Genomic DNA, 18,679 nt, shown 5'->3' with positions numbered 1-18,679 from the left:
ATCACCCACACATGCTCTGGATGGCTACTGCTTCTTGTGAGAACACCATCGAGCAACAGTTTTCTGCAGGTATGAATACTGAGTGATTAGCCATCTTGTTAGCAACTGCAGCAGAACATTTTAAAGCACAGTAAGTTTGCAAATCTTACTTTCTGATTGCTTTGGGAAATTACCTATTATCCATTTTAAAATTAGTAAAGACCTTTGGCATGACAAGTCTGAAAAGTCTTCATTGGGTTAAGTTTACCTTCAATTCTGAACAAAAGAAAAGTTAATTACAAGGCTAAGAGCTGTAAAAAATTGAAATAAACACCAAAACCTTAAATATGATTTTGATTTAGAAAGTGATAAATAGACTAAAGTTCCAGATAAATTTGGAATATTGAAACTTTTACAATCAAAATTTGGAATTAATTTTACAGAGCAAACAGCTTCTGTTTGGTTTTGGGAAGACATAACAGAGAAAAGTAATTTCAGGATTTAAAAATTGGACACTAGCAGGGACTAAAGAATTAAGATTTAATCCTGTCTATGCAATAGGACAAAAACAATAAAGATAAATCCAATTCTGTGACAATATTTGAATGAAATATAGATTAAGACTATTAGAAGATACAGGGAGGAATATAGAGTTGATTTATTTGATCAAAGTTCAAACAAAATATGTTTTTAGTTTTGACAATTCTTTATGGAGTTTCTGCTTGCACAGGACTGAAAAGATGATGCTTTATAGATTTGGTTATTGATAAAGGATGAGATATGGGATGAAGATATAATTGTTTGCAATCACGGAACCAAGGGTGGGGAGTGAAGAGTTATTAAATTTGTTTATACATGTGGTGAAAGTTGGAAGTCATTTCTTTATGTATTTCTTCTCTCTTTTATGTTATATTCCTTTTTTTTCCTCTTTCTTTTTTTTTCTTTCCCCTTGCAGCTTTTATCTTTTCTATTTTTTTTCTTTCTTGAAGATTAGTTTGGTTTAGACTTTACTGTTGCAATCAACATTCTTAATAAAATTATATATAAGAAAGAAGAGAGAGAGAGACTGTGTGTCAGCACACAAACATGTTTGTATTTAATCACTAGGAGACAAATTCCATTCAAGAAAGTTCTTAAAGTAATTAGTTTTAAAACAGAAAATTCATAAAAAATGATTTTTTTTAGTGAATTTTGTGATAAACATATAGGCAGTCCTCATTTAGCAACCACAGTTGGGACAGGCAACTCAGTTGTTAAGCAAACAGTCATTAAGAGAAATAATGACTGGGCTTATGATCTTACCTCAACTTTCCCTTACTTTACAGACCTGTGAAAGTTGTAAATGCAAGGCTTGGTCATAAAATTACTTTTTTGTCACTGTCATAATTGTGAGTGGCCGTTGAATGAGGCAGTTGCTAAACGAGGACTACCTGTACTTTCCGAAGAGAAACCATAAATGTAAATTGAGAACTGATGTTGATGTTGACTACTATGTTTATAGGAAACATCTGGGCTATGTATATCTTAAACATAGGAAAAGAGCAAGCCAGTTTCAATTTTGTGATCCATTTGCAATGCTTTATTTGCAGTGTAAAAAGTACAGGGACCAGTTTACAGACCAAAAGAAGCTCATTTATGAAGAAAAACTGGAAGCTAGTGAACTTTTCAAGGACAGAAAAGCTTTATATCCAGCCAGGTAATGAACCAGTCTGGTAATTTTGCTGAGGTTGCAACATAATACACCTAGATTGGGAAGGAAGAAATTTGCCAGAAAATCCTATCCATCTTTTTTTTTTTTTTTTTTTTTGGGCACAGACTGGCACTGTCAAGCCATTACCAGTTTAAAGATCATCAACATCCTTCCTTGAGAATGTACAGTAAATTAATTAATTAGTGCTTTAATAACCTAGTTCTTTCATGCTTTGATAGCTGGAACATTGATATTTAACTTGGTTAAGCGCAACCAAAAGCCTGCTAACTAGATTATTAAGCGCGGATGCTTTGTAGGTTAAAAATGGATGGTGTTTAACCAACCTGTTGTTTAATGTTCCTGCTTGGTTAAACTCATGTCAGTGGGTAAGAAATAGCAAGTTTCGGTTTGGAGAGTAAAGATGCGATAGACTTCCTTAACATTTTAACATTTTAAAAATGTTAAATTGCCCACTCAGGTAGGAGCAGAATCCCATCATAAAACAGTGCCTCCAATTCCCTGATCTTTCATGCAGTCCATAGAAATACCTTGGTTGATGGTATTGAATTCACTGAAACGTTTAACACAAAGACCCAAGATGGATACAGACTCCCCATTTATGTCCTAAGGACCTTCTCCAGGATGATCAATGCTGTTTTCATCCATATCTAGGCCTGAAAGGGAACAGAAAATCAGTTTCTTCTACTGTAGTATCCATGTTTGTAACAACATTCCCCAGAAAGGGAAAATTGGAGACTGGGCAGAAATTTTACCGTGCAGTGAGATTGAGGGATACCCTCTTCGAGAGATGGTGCAGCACCACTTTTTTCAAGGCAGGTGGCATCTCACTCTCCTTTAGAGGGGCATTAATCACCTCTTAGTAATACATTTCCCACCTGGCTGCCCAAAGGGAGCATGTAGGGTATGGTTCTGATCTACAGGTAGAAGAGTATGTATCCATATCCTCAACTCATATAAGAACCAAGGCATCAATCTGCCACACACACACACACACACACACACACACACACACACACCACCAACCCTGCCCATTTGGATTCCAGTTATACACAAATATGATTAGCTGTATCCACAAAGAAACATGCCACAATGGGTGAGCTGTCTTATTTATTCCTTGCATTTCAATCAGGGAATAAAGATGTTAAAGTCCCATCTCTTTTTATTGGATATGTAGCCTGGCAAATCTTCCTCTGACTATTGTCTGTAGCTTCCAGCCACCATCCAGCTGCTTTCCAGGAACTCTAGAAGAGCCACTTCAGCTACTAGACCATCATGGTTCCAACCTCAGCCCTGAGCAATGCACATACCATCCACTGTCCAATCTTTATCCATTTCTCATTCCCATCAGGTTTTTCCCAGTCTTAAAGTTGTTTTTGTACAGTGCCTGACAGTTTTTATCTTATCAGTTTCTTAAACAGGCAAAAACATGTCTCCAGTTTTTTCAGATCAATCCAAGATAACATTCTTTGTTTCAGACAGTGGATTTTGCTTAAGGAATTGGTGCATTGTTGACATTCTTTTACCTCATTTGGAAACAAAATTATCTAATTGATAAAGACAACAAGAAAGAGTTTTGCAATTTATAAGAAATGATTGTTATGAGAAATATGATATCTTGCAAGTTAAGGTTAATTTAGTGCTTGTGGCGGTAGCTGAACTACTGTCTGTTTTCTTAAAAGTGTTCTAGGATAGGCACTTTCTGTAGGTTCTTCCAGAGTTTTGAACTAAAACTCCCATTATTGCTTGCCATTAGCCGTACTGGCTGAGGTTGATGGGAATTAGGCCAGAGTACCTGGACCACAAGTGCTTATCTTTTCTATCAAGGTTGAAGAAAAGTTACCACAGAAGGAGGACTACATGCTAAGAAAATGAGTACCATTATGTATTTACCTTTACTAAAAAAAAATACTATTTAATTTCTTTATTTGACAACGTAGAATTGCAGTTTATTGCAGTTAAGGTTCAGAATTTGAAAGCAGAGTCTGTTGAACTTGGAATTAATTCCCATAGAAGATAATATATGTACCTCAGGATTGAGCTGTGGAGTCCTTGGTTGGTCCTGACCTTCGTTGTTTGTTTGCAGATGTTTCATTATCCGACTATGTAACATCATCAGTGTTGGTGAGTGTGGAGTTTGCTCTCTGTTTATATACAGTAGCTTGTCCTGCCAGTGTTGGTGGAACTGTGGTTTTCTCCTCGGTAGTTCCTTGATTGTTCCTCTGAGGTACAGTAGTTTCCACGGGAGGGGGGAAACCACACCCCCACCAACAATAGCAGGGAAGCTACTGCATATAAACAGGGAGCAAACCCCACATTTGCAGCATTGATAATGTTATCTAGTTGGGTAATGAAATGTCAGCAAGGAAACAAGCAAGCTCAGAGAGTACCAAGGACTCCATACTTGGAATTGATTGAATTTACCCCGCTTCTCTGGTTAGCTGTAGCCATGATATTTCTTGGTGACCTGCCATCTAACTCTGTTTAGGTTTTTGAAAACAGTCAAAGATAACATAACAACCATCCAGGCATGCAGTGGTGATCTGCAGGCTAAAGTTTTGTCAAGAAGACCTAGAGTGATGGCTAACCTTTTTGCCATCGCATGCTAAAAGTGGGGGGAGTGCGGGGGGTTCATGTGCGTGCGTGCCCAGAGGCTTACTAGGAGCCTGGGGAGGGTGAAAACGGCCTTCTCCACCCCCCAGGGGCCCTCCAGAGGCCAGAAACAGCCTGTTTCCCAACTTCCGGTAGGCCCAGAAGACCTGAAAATCAGCTGGCCAGCGCGTGCATGCACACTGGAGCTGAGCTTCCGTGCCCACCAATATGGCTCCACATGCCACCTGTGGCACGTGTGCCATAGGTTTGCCATCACGGACCTAGAGTATTGCATGTGTATTTGAGTTTTGATTATATTTATGTTTCTTTTACTTAAAGTGTTGGACAGCCTTTCCAGGGGGCTTATCTTGAAATCAGTAAGAACCCCAAGTACAAGAAACTGAAGGATGCTGCTGAAGAAAAAATTATTATTGCTGAAGTAGTAAACAAAGTTAATAGAGCAAATGGAAAGGTAAAATCATTTCTACATGGGAAAAGATTGGTACATGTAAAATATTTTATCCAAATTTAGACATCTGATAGAGCTTTGTGTTTCAGAGTTATCTTGTATTCTTTTGAGTTTTGATCCCCAGAATGAAGGAATAGCAACAGTTATTCTCCATTGAGAGTGGAGACAGCAGCCAGCGTGGGTAGTGCCCATCCAATCAGCTTGAAGGACTGAGCCTGCCAATTTTCCTTAGTCCCGCCCTGTTGCCGGGCATGCCCAGTTTTTTGGCTCAGTCCTTCAGCACTGGCTGGTGTGTGGGACTTCTCTCTGGCTAAAATTCTCCCTTTTATCCCTATTATCTCTTCGTGCTGTTTATTTCTGATATTTGACCTGGACTGTTTGACTGTGATCTGGTTTTTCGATTTGGACATTGGCTGATTATTCCTGCTGACTTGGACCGTCTTGACTTCGAGTTTGTGAGTTATCCAACCCTTCGTCTTTCTTCCATCTCCCCTGACTTGATCAGGGGCGTGGGGATTCCCTGCCCTCGTTCCTAGCAGGGAGGGTTTATGATCGTGGATCTTCGAGGGACATTCTCTACGTTGCGCTCTCCTCGCCCTCTGCATTTGGCCTCTTTCGATTCCCTTTCTGTCGGCAGGGACGGCGGGCGCTCTATAGCGGCGCCGGCCATTTTGAATTGCAAGTTTTCCCGCCCTTTGCGAGGACGCGAGGTTCGGCAGCCTGCGACTCCTCCTTAACAATTCTGGCCGGCTGAGACCCTTTCGCTCCGGAGAGCTTCCTTTGCAACAGCTCGCCACAAGCTAATAATATTTGGAGGAGAAGCGTGGCGAGCGGAGTGCCTACCCTGTGGAGCCTTGCGCCCCCCCCCCCTCTGCGCAGCTGCCGGTTGTTGCGGCCTCCTAAATTGGCCCGTAGGCTCTCTCCTCCAGTTAATTAATTATTCAGTGAAGCTGTTCCTGAATATCTGTAGCTGAGGAGCTTCGCGCCCCCTCCTTCTGTGTGGCAGTGGTCCGGATCCGTGGGTGTTTTAAATTGTGCCCTGTGGAGCTTCGCGCCCCCCCCTTACTCTATTACAGCAATTGTTTGCCGGTGCGCTTCAATCGTTAATTGCTAGTGGAGCCTCGCGCCCCCACCCATCTTGCTGGCTTGCGTGCTACGGCCACAGGGCTCTGGTCTTATTTACCTAATTGATTAAGTTGATTGACCTCCTTCACCAATATTTCAAGTTGCTTTGGGCCTTCCCCACCACGCCTTACAAGTGTGGAGTTCTTACGCTCCCAATTTAATTTGTCTGGCATTTGATTGGTTCAAATTAAGTGGTAATTTATTCAAAGCTGCCTCCTGTGGAGTTCCTCTCGCTCCCTTCTATCTATTCATAATCTATTTACTGAGGCACTGTCGGGTGTGTGGGTCTTACATTTAATCTTTAATTGTCTGCCATGCCTAAGGCCCTTTCTAAGTCTAAGCACGGCCGGAAGGCCAGTGCAGGCAACAATGGCCAATCAGACTCCACGTCTGTTACCCAGCAATCGGCCATGGAGAATTCCAGGTCTCATTCCAAGACTTCTCAACGCTCACGTTCTCACCACAAGTCCTCCACGGCTGATTTGTCTTCTTCTTCTAAAGTAGAAAAACGTAGAGACAAAGTTTTGACCAGACTATGTGACAAGGCATCTGCTCAGTTGCTTCCTTCCTCTCCACAACATCCTGCTTCTTCGGATCCGCCTCCAGCCACGGTGCCCCGTTCTCCTACTCCTGACCAACTATCTCTGCAAGATTGCCCTGTGACTATTTCCGAAGAAAATTTGTGGGGGTCTGGATCAGTTTCTCAGCAACCGGTTCCCGACCCAGCACCAGCCCAGGCGGCTCATTCCTCTGACTCTGTACCTGCCCGTCCTCTGGATCCCTTTGTTCCTCCAGATCAGCTACAGCAAATGATTGAGGCGGCGGTTCAAAGGTCCTTGGCCGCCCGTTCGGGTCTTTCCAGTCGACATGGATCGGTTAGAGGGGCTTCTCCCCTTTCAGCGGACCACAGTGACGAAGGCTGTTCTCTTTCAGTTCGCTCCGCTTCCCCTTCTTCTTCTCACTACAGTCATCCTTCCGCCTTGATTGACGAAGGAGATCCTGATTCTGACCTGTCGGAGGATGAGAACCTCCCCCTGGATCAGCCGGCCTTCACGGGTCTCTTTCCTCAAGCCTTGTTCAAATCTTTGCTCTTCAAGGCGGTTAATACGGCCCGTTTGTCATCCCCACAGGCGGATCCGGTACCCCCTTCGTCTTCCTCTGGATCGTTGGACCCGATGTTTGCGGAACCAGCTAGGCCTATAACATCCGTTCCTACTCCTCCTCTCTTTCTGGATGTTGTGAAACGTCAGTGGGAATCTCCGGCATCTGCTCCCCTTCCTTCGGCTAATGACAAAAGAAACTTTCAAGTATCCTCGGAGCTGGAGGCTCTTCTTCAAATCCCTTCGGTGGATGCCCCAGTGGCTGCTCTTCTTCCTAACTCCAATGTTCCGGGCGAGCCGGACGAAGGTCTCCGCCCTGATGAACGCAGGTCTGATCAAGTCCTTCTAAAGGCATTTCAAAGCTCCTCCTGGGCCATTAAAGCGACCACTACAGCATCCTTCTTTAATCGAACAACGTTGCTTTGGTTACGTCAGTTACAAGAAAAACTAGCTCCCGGAGATTCTCGTATCAAGCAAGACCTGAATAAAATCGTAGCTGCCGTTCAATTTTCAGCCGACTCAACTCTGAATGCTGCAAGGTTCTCCGCAAAATCTTTGGCCTCGACAGTCACGGCCCGTCGTTTGTTATATCTCCGTCACTGGCAGGCAGATGCTAGACATAAGTGGCGATTGGCTTCGGTTCCCTTTAAGGGTACGAAGCTTTTCGGGGACGCTTTAGATCCTTTCCTCACAGAAAACAGGGACAAAAAGAAGGTCTTAGCTGCTGTCTTCCGGAGAGGACCGCCCCGTTTCTCACCTTACCCTTCTCGTTCTTACTCCAGAGGTGCGGATGGGGGGTCCTCCTCTTCTTTTCCCTTCCCCACATCTAGGAGAGAGGGGTTTTTCAACAGACAACGGGGTTCTTCCGATAGGTCATTCAGAGGGCGTCCCTTTAACGTTAGGCGTCCCTTTCGAGGGGGAGGAGGTCGTTTCGCCCGTCGCCGTCGCTGATTGCCCTTCGGATCCTCCCATTGGCGGTAGATTGGGTCTTTTTGCCGCTGTCTGGGAAGAATCCACCTCTGACAAGTGGGTCCACGCCACCTTAAAATCTGGGTTGGCCATTGAATTTATTGTCCCCCCCCCCTCACACCTTTGTCTGCTGCCCGATCTCCCGTAATCCCGTCAGGAGGGCCCTTATGGATTCCTCGGTCCAACATCTCCTATCTATCAGGGCTATCCAACCTGTACCTCCCGGCCAGGAGGGTTCGGGATTCTATTCAAGGGTGTTTCTAGTCCCTAAATCATCGGGGGGGTGGCGCCCCATTCTGGACCTCAAGCGTTTGAACAGATATGTTGTGTACAGGAAATTCAAAATGCAATCATTGAAATCTATTCTGGACGGCGTTCGGAGGGGCGACCTCCTCTCTTCCATTGACCTTACCGAGGCTTACCTTCATGTCCCTATCCTTCCATCCCATAGGCAGTTTTTGAGGTTTTGTTATGACGGAGCACACTACCAATATAGGGCTCTCCCCTTTGGCCTTTCTTCTGCCCCTCGCACTTTTACGAAAGTGCTGGCTGCCTTGGCGGCTCAGCTCCGTCTCCGTTCAATCCGTCTCCTGTGTTATTTAGATGATATTCTGCTATTGTCCCCTTCTGCGCAGCAGGCTGCCCTAGATATTCGTTTGACAATTGAGGCCCTAGCGACTCATGGTTTCTCTGTTAATTTGGAGAAGAGCCATCTCTCTCCCTCCACTAGATTAGTGCACTTGGGGGCTCTGATTGACTCTGTTCAGGGCAAAGTTTTCCTTTCTCCCGACAGGCAGGCTAGTCTGCGACAGTTGGTTTCCCGGGTTGAAGGGAGTCGGGTGGTTTCCCCCTTTGTCTTGTCTCAGCTCTTAGGTAAGATGATATCTGCGATAGCCATCGTCCCCTGGGCTCAACTTCACACCAGGGAACTCCAATGGTTTCTCTTACCTTTGCAGAAGGCTGGCAGGGGCACCTCATCCAAGCCAATTCCTCTTCCCCCGACGGTACGAAGATCCCTCCGGTGGTGGCGTTCCCCCGCTCTTTCGGCGGGCTGCTTCTTCCTCGAGCCCACGAGGGTGGTGGTGACGACAGATGCCAGTCTCCTGGGCTGGGGAGCCCTTTGCCAAGGTCAGCTGGCTCAAGGGACTTGGAGCTCCTCGGAAGCTCGGCATCCCATCAATTGGCTGGAACTGAAGGCTGTCTTCCTAGCGCTAAAGTCTTTCCGCAATCTGGTCTCCGGAGCCCACGTCCTCGTCCTCACGGACAACGTCGCTGCAAAGGCTCACTTGAACAAACTGGGGGGCACCAGATCGAAGTCGCTTCTGACCCTGACAATCGCGTTGGGTACTTGGTCAGAGCGGCACCTGTGTTCCCTTCGGGCGGAACACATCTCCGGGGTTCAGAACGTCCAAGCGGACTGGTTGAGTCGCCGGCGGATAGACAATGCGGAATGGCGTCTCCTTCCGCGCCTCTTCCAGGAACTGTCTCTTCGCTTCGGCCGTCCGGTGATCGACCTGTTCGCAACTCACGAGAACTCTCATCTTCCGCTGTTCTTTTCACGATACCCCCATCCTCGAGCAGCCGGCGTCGACGCTCTTCGAATTCCATGGCCTTCGGGCCTTCTGTACGCATTCCCTCCGACGGCCCTCCTTCCCAGGGTCATACGCAAAATTCTATCCGAGCGAGCGGAAGTGATCCTTGTGGCACCTCATTGGCCTCGGAGACCCTGGTTTGCGGACCTCGTGTCCCTATCGGTGACCCCATCGTGGCGCATTCCTCTCTCGGACAATATCCTCTCGCAAGGCACCCTGACGCACCCAGATCCGGCCTGGCTCAATCTGACCGCTTGGAGATTGAGCGGTGCACTTTAAGGGAGGTACAAGTCCCGGCAGATGTTGTACATACCTTGCTATCCTCCCGACGGCCTTCTACAGAACGCATTTACTCTGCCACCTGGCGGAGTTTCCACAACTGGTGTAATCAGGTCGGGGTCTTGCCTCTACAACCGTCTATTATACATATTCTGATGTTTTTGCAGAAGGGCCTCTCCCAGGGGCTCTCCCCCAACACCCTCCGCCGACATATTGCAGCTTTATCTTCGGTCCTTACCTGCGGCTCCTTATCTTCTCTAGCTCACCACCCTTTGATCCGTCGTTTTCTTCGGGGAGCAAAGAACTTGTGCCCTCCTGTTCTACACCGTTACCCGACCTGGGAGCTCCCTCTCGTTTTGCAGTCTCTTACGGGTCCTCCGTACGAACCAATTCGGACAACCAGTCTCAGACTTCTCACCTGTAAAGTTGCCTTCCTGGTGGCCATTACGTCGGCTCGCCGCATATCTGAGCTCGCCGCATTATCCACTCGTCCGGACCTTTGTGTTTTCCACACAGACCGGGTGGTTCTCCGTTTGGACCCGACATTCGTGCCAAAGATCAACTCCGTGTTCCACCGGGCCCAGGAGCTTATCCTGCCTAATTTCTGTCCCCGGCCTACTCACCCTCGGGAACGTCGTTGGCACTCCCTTGATGTCCGGAGGGCCCTGCGGGTTTACCTGAAGAGGACGGCTCCTTTCCGTCGTTCGGAGTCTCTCTTCGTATCCTTCTTACCTACTTCTCAAGGCAGTAAGGTCTCGTCTTCAACCATCGGTCGTTGGATTCGCCAGACTATTGCCACTGCCTATGATGCTAGATCCCTTCCTCGTCCTTCAGGATTGACAGCTCACTCCACCCGCAGCGCAGCTACTACGGCAGCTTGGGCGACACAGGCTTCGTTACTGGAAATTTGTAGGGCTGCCACGTGGTCTTCTCCTAGCCCCTTCATCAGACATTACAAACTCGATCAGTTTGCGTCAGCCGAAGCTTCGTTTGGTCGCCGGGTTCTGCAAAGAGTTGTTGCCGGAGAGGACACTGCGGTCCAGCGTGATCCCCCCCTTTCATCGGGACAGTGAACTTGGGTATGTCCCACGCTGGCTGCTGTCTCCACTCTCAATGGAGAAGGATCGTTGGTCTTACCTGATACGTTCCTTCTCGTTGAGTGGAGACAGCAGCCAGGCCCTTCCCTATTTTTTTCTTCACGCTGGACTCGAAAACCTTTTTTCCTGCATTTCTGTCTTGTTCCTTGTCCCACACACCGAGTCTGTCTTCCAGTCTTCGCCAAAACTGGGCATGCCCGGCAACAGGGCGGGACTAAGGAAAATTGGCAGGCTCAGTCCTTCAAGCTGATTGGATGGGCACTACCCACGCTGGCTGCTGTCTCCACTCAACGAGAAGGAACGTATCAGGTAAGACCAACGATCCTTTCATTTAATAGTTTATGTTTTTAATGTTATATGCAATTCTCTTTCTTCTTAGTGTGTCTTTAGGGTGGTGATTACATGAGTGCTATAGTTAACATGTAAAACAACAGTCACACCTAATAATTCATCTTGTTCCTGGATAACTATTTCCTTACAATAACCTATAACCCAGGTAATTTATTTTTATTTGACAGGAAACGTAAGAGTCCAGCTTTATTTGCTGAACTGTATCATCTTCCTCTTTAGTTAATTTAAAAATGTTTGCACATAGGCATTAATACATTGGTAATTAATATTTTTGAATTTGCAGAAAAGTAATCATGTTCATTCTTTTTCAGTGCACAGCTAGGATTTTCTTGCTCACAAAAAACAATGTCCTACTTGCTGATCAGAAATCGGGGCAAATCAAGACAGAGGTTCCTTTGGGGGATGTCACTAAAGTGTCCATGAGTTCTCAAAGTGATGGTTTCTTTGCTGTGCATCTCAAAGAGGTAGGAATAAAATAACATCAGTGACAATAGTAATAAAGACCTGGCAATTATAATCTTACAGAGTAAGAGGACAGGGTACCTTTCATTCATCCTTGATCTATTTGAATTTTTTTCAATACCTGGATTAATTGTCTTTTCTAGGGATCTGGAGCAGCTGGAAAGGGGGATTTCCTGTTCAGCAGTGATCATCTGATTGAAATGGCCACAAAGCTCTACCGCACAATGCTTAGCCAAACCAAGCAGAAGCTCAGCATTGAAATATCTGATGAGTATGTTTGGATTTGTCTGATTTAAATAGTTTCTATTAAAAAAAAATTCTACATAAGTTAAAATCAAAGCAGGGAAATCATGTAACAAGAACATTTCATCTGAAAATAAATTAACATAGTTAATGTGAAAATGTAGTGCTGTTAAAGTCAGGGAAAAACACAGCTACAGAAGTAGGAGTATTATAGATATCACATAAGAAAAGCCTTTTCTATACACCCATTTCTTCTCTCCATTTAGTCTCATTAGCATTGAAAACCATGATAGGCAATTTTGTGCTTTCCAAATTCTTTGGATTTTGTCATCATCCCTGGTCAGAATGGGAGTTTAGAGGGGAGTTAAAGGTTGCCTATCTCTGTAGAAAATTCAGTAGTTAATTGTGTAAGCCCTTATTGTAAAGCTATTATTTTAACAAAGGAACTTTCTTATTCCTTTATTCCCTTTTCTGGCAATATTAAATATGCAATAGTGGCAAATATCTATAGCTCGGGTGTAGGATTGAGGGTGGAGTTTCGTTCCCCAAGCTTGTGGGTTGGTTTCCGAACATTTCGTTACCAGGTGTAATGAAATGTTCGGAAAACAACCCACAAGCTCGGAGAATGAAACTCCACCCTCAATACTAAGTATATTCTGGCCTACCTGGTCATAAGTCGAGGACTACCTGTAGTTGATTCTATTTCATGAATAATTTGTCTTGAATAAGGGAAGATAAAGTCAAGCCTTCCAAATAATCATGAGAAAATCCAATTCATTTTGTCACTTTTACCCTAATTTATTGTTATAATTACTTTCTTGCAGAAAATACTCTAGCATACTGTGATCTACAAATGTCCAGTTAGCTTACTTTGGCATGAGCTGAAATAAATGGGTATTCAGAGAGGCAGCCAATTTTTAATGTCATAATAAGGGAGAAATTAATTGATTAAACTTCATTTAATGACTTCTATATTGAAATAACTGAAGTGTTATACTTCAAATAATGGAATAGCAGAATTTTACCCATGCTTCACATTTTAGCATTGCATAATACAGATGAAAAATGGCAAAACAGAAACAGTTAACAGGTTCCCTGACCTAGTATTTAGTTTTCAGCTGTGGTGCAGGGGGAAAGGCTATACATGAATACAATTTACCCACAAAAGAAAAAAAAACATAAATAACTATAGGAGTCAGTCTTTAAGTTAAATGATAACTCTATTTTTATGTATTCCCTTCAGATCATGCATTTAAGTCTAATCTTATGAACCATCAGGTTACATCCTTGCAGAGGGAAGTAAAAGAAGCTGAGGAATAGCAATTTCCATTTGTCTCTGGCATGCAAAATTTATTTAGTATCATTTGCTATAGAGAAGGATATATAAGCCAATAGATTCTGGGGAGATGTGCATTTGGAAGAGAGAATTTTTTAAATCTCAAAGTAGTATACAATTGCATTTCAAAACATTGTTTTATCGAGTTGGGAAAAATATTGTTCTTCTGCATATAGAAGAAACTCAGATTTGTTGATGTTTTTGACCAACTGTAGAATTTTCTGTACACCAGACTTTTGGTCCAGTCACAAAAGTGAAAACAATATGGCATCTGCCTTTTTCCAATGCATGCTTCATTTTTATTTAAGTCCTGTGAAACAGCACAATAGGTGCATCACCCAAATGCATCCCCATTCATTCTCCTCTACAGAGAGAAGTGGGACATGAGAAAGAATAGTATAATATCAATCACGTGTGGCTGCCACATCACCTTTTTCACAACACTACAAAATGTTGCCTTTTTAGCCCTTGCAGGAAGAAGCCAAAAATAAATAGGATTTTCCCTGAAAGTAGCTAAATGATTGGCAGAACGAAGTATTTTTCTACAAAGAGCATAATTAACCAATGAAATTCCTAATTGTAAAATGTGGAGATTAGACAAATCCAAGGAGCATAGTATGATGAGCATACAAATACTGATATTTCTGTACTATTGCCAGAGTTAAAGCAGCATGTTCTAGATGTCATTTGCTCAGATGCTAGCCTTCCCAGAGACATTTAGTTAGTCATTGTGGGAAATCGGAAGCTAGATTATGTGTGGCCAGCAATTTTATGGCGGGTCACTTGAGGTGAAGGGAAACCAATGATCTAATGGTGATGGGAGGCAGCAATCTAGAGCTGGATTCACTGAGGGCCGGGGGAGTAGTGAGGCTTTCTCTTGGCAACCCTGTTCAAAACCTCTACTCCTCTGCTGCTAATGGGAATATGGACAATGCAGCAATCTTGAACAGGGTGGAGAACTTCTCTGATGTGATGGAGCTAAGTGGAAACATCTGCACTTCAAGCTTCTAGTGCACTATGATTTTTGCTAGAAGTGGGCTGTAAAGACCACAGCCTTATCTTGTTTTGTTAAAAATAAACTCATTCTGAATGGAGTGAGGATGTGGGGAGCTTATGTAGGAAATTTTTGTAAAAAAAAAAAATTCAGTAGAAGGAACCTCTGGTTACATGAGGACATGCATTTCTTTTTAAGGAAAGTTTATAGTTAGTGCAAAACTATTTTTTAAAGACATCAGCTTAGACATATACTCGTATTACAGGCGAAAATGTCTCTTCTTATTTCTTTTTTGTTCTTAAGGATTTGTGTTTTTCAGGTTAGGCATAGAATTAAGATTACATAATCCATAGCAGTTTAGGTAGCTGTATTAGAAAATTTACATGTTCCCTGACTCATTTTCTCTACAACTTTTGGAAATGTTGGTTTTCATTTCCTCAATACTATTCCTGATGTTCTGTCCGTCACACTTTGCCTAATGGCATTGGTTCTACTGGGCGGGGGGTGGGGGAGGAATGTGGGGTTATGAAAAATAATTGGAAATGAAGTGTACAAAAAGAAAACTACAAGTAGTTCTCAATCTATGACCATTTGGACAGCAATTATTCCAAGTTACGATTGCACTGAATAAATAGTGGTTACAACTAGTCCTCCAAGTTCCAGCCATCCCAGTACCCCTGTGGTCGTAGGATCAAAGTCTGGTTGCTTGGCAACCCATTCATTCTTACACGGCTTGCAATCACATAATCACCATTTGCAATCCATTCTGCTGGCTTCATCAGAAAGTCAACGAGGAGCCAGCAGGGAAAGTCACAAATCACTGGGCTAAGTCTCCCCCACCCATGCCTTTACCTCCAGCTCCTTTGTGTTCTCACCAGCCACTTGTGCACGCTCCGTGACCCACGTGGCACTTCTCACATATCCTCTCTAACCTCTGACTCATGCTGTGTCTTTCATGTACACCCTTCATGCACTCTCCCTTGTACACCTGTGGTCACACCTCTTGCACCCCCTTGCTCCCTTCCCAACAGCAGCCACTTACCTGCCTGAAAGCCTGGGACTAGCAAGTTCCCGCTGGCTTCCTACAGACTTTGTTGTAGGAAGTCAACAGGAACTTGCCTTGCCTAATGTTCATGGCATTCAATTAATGGCAGCAACTGGGCCTGCAGGAATTGCTGTCACTTATCAGTTTGGGTGTGCTTTATGACTGCATCACTTAGTGGTGAAAGTTCCAGTACTAATTTTTGTTGTAAAGTCAAAAGCTACCTGTATTGTGGCATGAGGTGCTATTAGTTCCTATTTTATTACTAATATAAGAAAATTTGTGAGCTATAAATATCTGCTTTTTCTTTCCTGTTACACCTAAATGTGGTGGATACATTCCTTAACTACTCCCTGTGTTTTTGCTTTCTCCAGGTTCCTGGTTCAGTTCAGGCAGGACAAAGTATGTGTAAAATTTGTACGAAGCAACCAGAAAAATGGAAACATCCCCACTTGCAAGCGAAAAAATAACAGACTTCTTGAAGTTGCAGTACCATAGTAATACACATCCGTATCTTACATGGACTCAGTTCCTGGTGCAATTTTATCCATGGGAGGGAATTTTGTGGAATGGCGAAGAGCATTCTGGCAGTGGCAAAGAGCTTTTTGGAAAGCTGTCGCTAAAAGATGCAACTAATCTTTTCAAGGCACACGTTTTTAATTTTCATATGATAACTTTTGGTTGATATATACACTTTTTGGCTTCTGACAGTATAATACGAACAGGCAATTTTTTTTTTCTAATTCCTTTGTTGTTGTTTTTAATTTCTTAATGCTGCATGTTACAAACCCTCAGGCTTTTATGGCCATTCTTGATCTTAAATTAGAACCCTGCCCTACCAGCTATTTAGGTTGTCGGAATAGCAGGATGGTGATCCCTGTGTCGTTTTTCTTCATCTTGGGATTTCTTCCAGGGTAAAACTCAGTCCAAAGCATTAATCAAAAAGAAACATAGGAGCAACTGACAGATTCTGAGACTGAGAGCTATATTGTTAATTGCAAACAGCATTAAGCCATATGTAAAACGATCTTTAATGGAACATAGGCCAGGAAACTCTAATTCTGCAAAGCAGAACATATGTGTGATCATATATGCAACACGTCTGCATATATACTTTTTTTTTTTTTTTGCAGTGGAAAAAAGTCAACGGTACTGCATTTCTAATTGAGAACTTTTAATGACTTTACAAAAGGAAGGAGTGACAATAACCATGTAGTTCAAGGCATGGTTTTTGTTTTGTGTGCTTCCTCCTATTCCCACTTTTAATATAACTTTTAACTATAATTCCAAAACATGCCATTGTCTGCATGGGAAAACAGAGGGTAAGTAATTTAAACTTGTTGAATGAAGGGTGCGAATACATGTTGTACCATGTGCAATAAAACATTCATACAACTTGTGAAAATTATTTATAATAATATCTGTAGGTAATAAAAATGGTTGGGACAGGCTGAGTATTTGTCATTGTTATAAGGGCTGACATTAGCTTCACAGTAGGCTATGTTTGTTCTCTGGATCTACACTACAGTTATCACTTCAAAGAAAATAATCATTTGGGAGGGACAAATATACATTTGATGTTAATGATAAATAATTGTAATATTGTGCTATTTGGTACTCTTGTCATAACCATATTTTTATATCTCAACTGGTTTTATATACGTAAGTTGGTGCGCCTGATATGTAAAGTGTGCACAGAAGCACTTTACAATCAAGAACTGCATTCTAAACTTTCCAAGGACCAGTTGCATCTTAAAGAATTGTATGAGCCAGGAGAATTAGCCAAAAGCATTGGTTTTTTGAATGTTGTTTTCAAGTGTTTTGTTAGAGATTAGATAAAGGAGGTGGCTGAATGTGTTTTGTATTGTTCATGTAAGAATGATTTTAGATCTGTTGTATTCTCAGTCTGGTTAAGAATTTGCCTTCAAGGAGAGATTACTACCAAGAAGTGTGATGCTAAACAGCCCAAGTTTAAATAAAAAGAAGCTTTGAAGCAATTATTATTTGTGATTTTCACTTAAGGTATTTATCAAATATCAGATATATAGCCATGAATGCAGGGGTAAGTTTCTCCTTATGTGAAAATGACTTTTACTGATGGAATGAAATTGGACAAGACTGTGAGAGGGATCTTGGAGTCCTAGTGGACAATCACTTAAATATGAGACAGCAGTGTGCTGCAGCTGCCAAAAAAGCCAATGCAGTCTAAGACTGCATTAACAGAGAGATAGAATCAAGATCATGTGAAGTGATAATGCCACTCTATAATGCCTTGATAAAGTCACATTTGGAATACTGCATCCAGCTTTGGTCACCACAATGTAAAAAGGATGTTGAGACTCTAGAAAGAGAAGAGCAACCAAGAAATTTAGGGGACTGGAGGCTAAAACAGATAAAGAATAGTTGCTGGAATTGGGTATATCTAATTTAATGAAAAGAAGGAGTTGGGATGACATGATAGCAGTGTTCCAATATCTCGAGTTGCCACAAAGAAGAGGGGGTCAACCTATTCTCCAAAGTACCCGAAGGCAGGACACGAAGCAATGGATGGAAACTAATCAAGGAGAGAAGCAACCTAGACATAAGGAGAAATTTCCTGACAGTTAGAACAATCAATGGAATGACATGCTTCCAGAAGTTGTGAATCCTCCAAAACTGAACATTTTAAAAAAGAAATTGGACAACTATCTGCCTGAAATAGTATAGGGTTTTCTGCCTGAGCAGGGAGTTGGACTAGAAGACATCCAAGGTCTCTTCCAACTCTTATTCTGTTACTCTGTTAAAACATTTGCTTACGACATTGGTTGAAATTAGTGCCTTTCAGATGGCATCTGGCCTCCCTAGAGTGAACTGTGGCCAAAATGTGACCTATAGTGTTACAGCTCACCATCTGAAAAATAAAAATCTTCCATATTCTGAATTAGGGTTAGAGCTGAATTTAGACATTTACAGATGCAATGTACACAAATTTACTCAAAGGCACATGGAAATGATCTTTGAAGCAAAAATGATTTGTTTCATTGCTATTGTGATAATTATCTAGACTTTCTCTCTGGGATCTGTTTGCTCACCTACTTACCTACTCACCTATACAATACTATTCCAATTTTCTCTCTCTCTGCACACACACACGCACACACACAAAGGGAGAGAGACTTATATAAAGGAAGCATTTATTTTTCCAATGCTGCAACATCAGTCGTTTAGCTGTATTAAGAGCACATCCTCTGGTTGTCAAATTCCATGCACTACATAGATAGTTCAAAAAACATTACCTGAAAATTTTAGCTGTTGTCATATGATTATGTGATAAAAGAGGCAGTTTGTAAATTTCAGCTTGG

At 42.9% G+C, this 18,679-nt stretch overlaps 1 protein-coding gene across 1 annotated transcript in view; it reads left to right on the top strand.

The window, feature by feature from the left end:
* The window catches only part of MYO1B (myosin IB), a 142,270-nt gene extending 125,788 nt beyond the window's left edge, over positions 1-16,482 (top strand). Inside the window, exons 27-31 of the mRNA XM_070956840.1 lie at positions 1,569-1,675; positions 4,619-4,751; positions 11,573-11,725; positions 11,867-11,994; positions 15,713-16,482. Coding sequence (XP_070812941.1) covers positions 1,569-1,675; positions 4,619-4,751; positions 11,573-11,725; positions 11,867-11,994; positions 15,713-15,836 — 645 coding nt within the window. The 3' untranslated portion in view covers positions 15,837-16,482. The remainder of the gene's footprint in view (positions 1-1,568; positions 1,676-4,618; positions 4,752-11,572; positions 11,726-11,866; positions 11,995-15,712) is intronic.
* The last annotated feature ends 2,197 nt before the right edge of the window (positions 16,483-18,679 follow it).

The sequence above is a fragment of the Pituophis catenifer genome, unplaced genomic scaffold (assembly GCF_029215685.1).
Source record: "Pituophis catenifer annectens isolate HBS135680 unplaced genomic scaffold, rPitCat1.0.hap2 SCAF_1, whole genome shotgun sequence".
Lineage (NCBI taxonomy): Eukaryota > Metazoa > Chordata > Lepidosauria > Squamata > Colubridae > Pituophis > Pituophis catenifer.
This window is presented reverse-complemented; position numbering and strand designations above follow the sequence as displayed.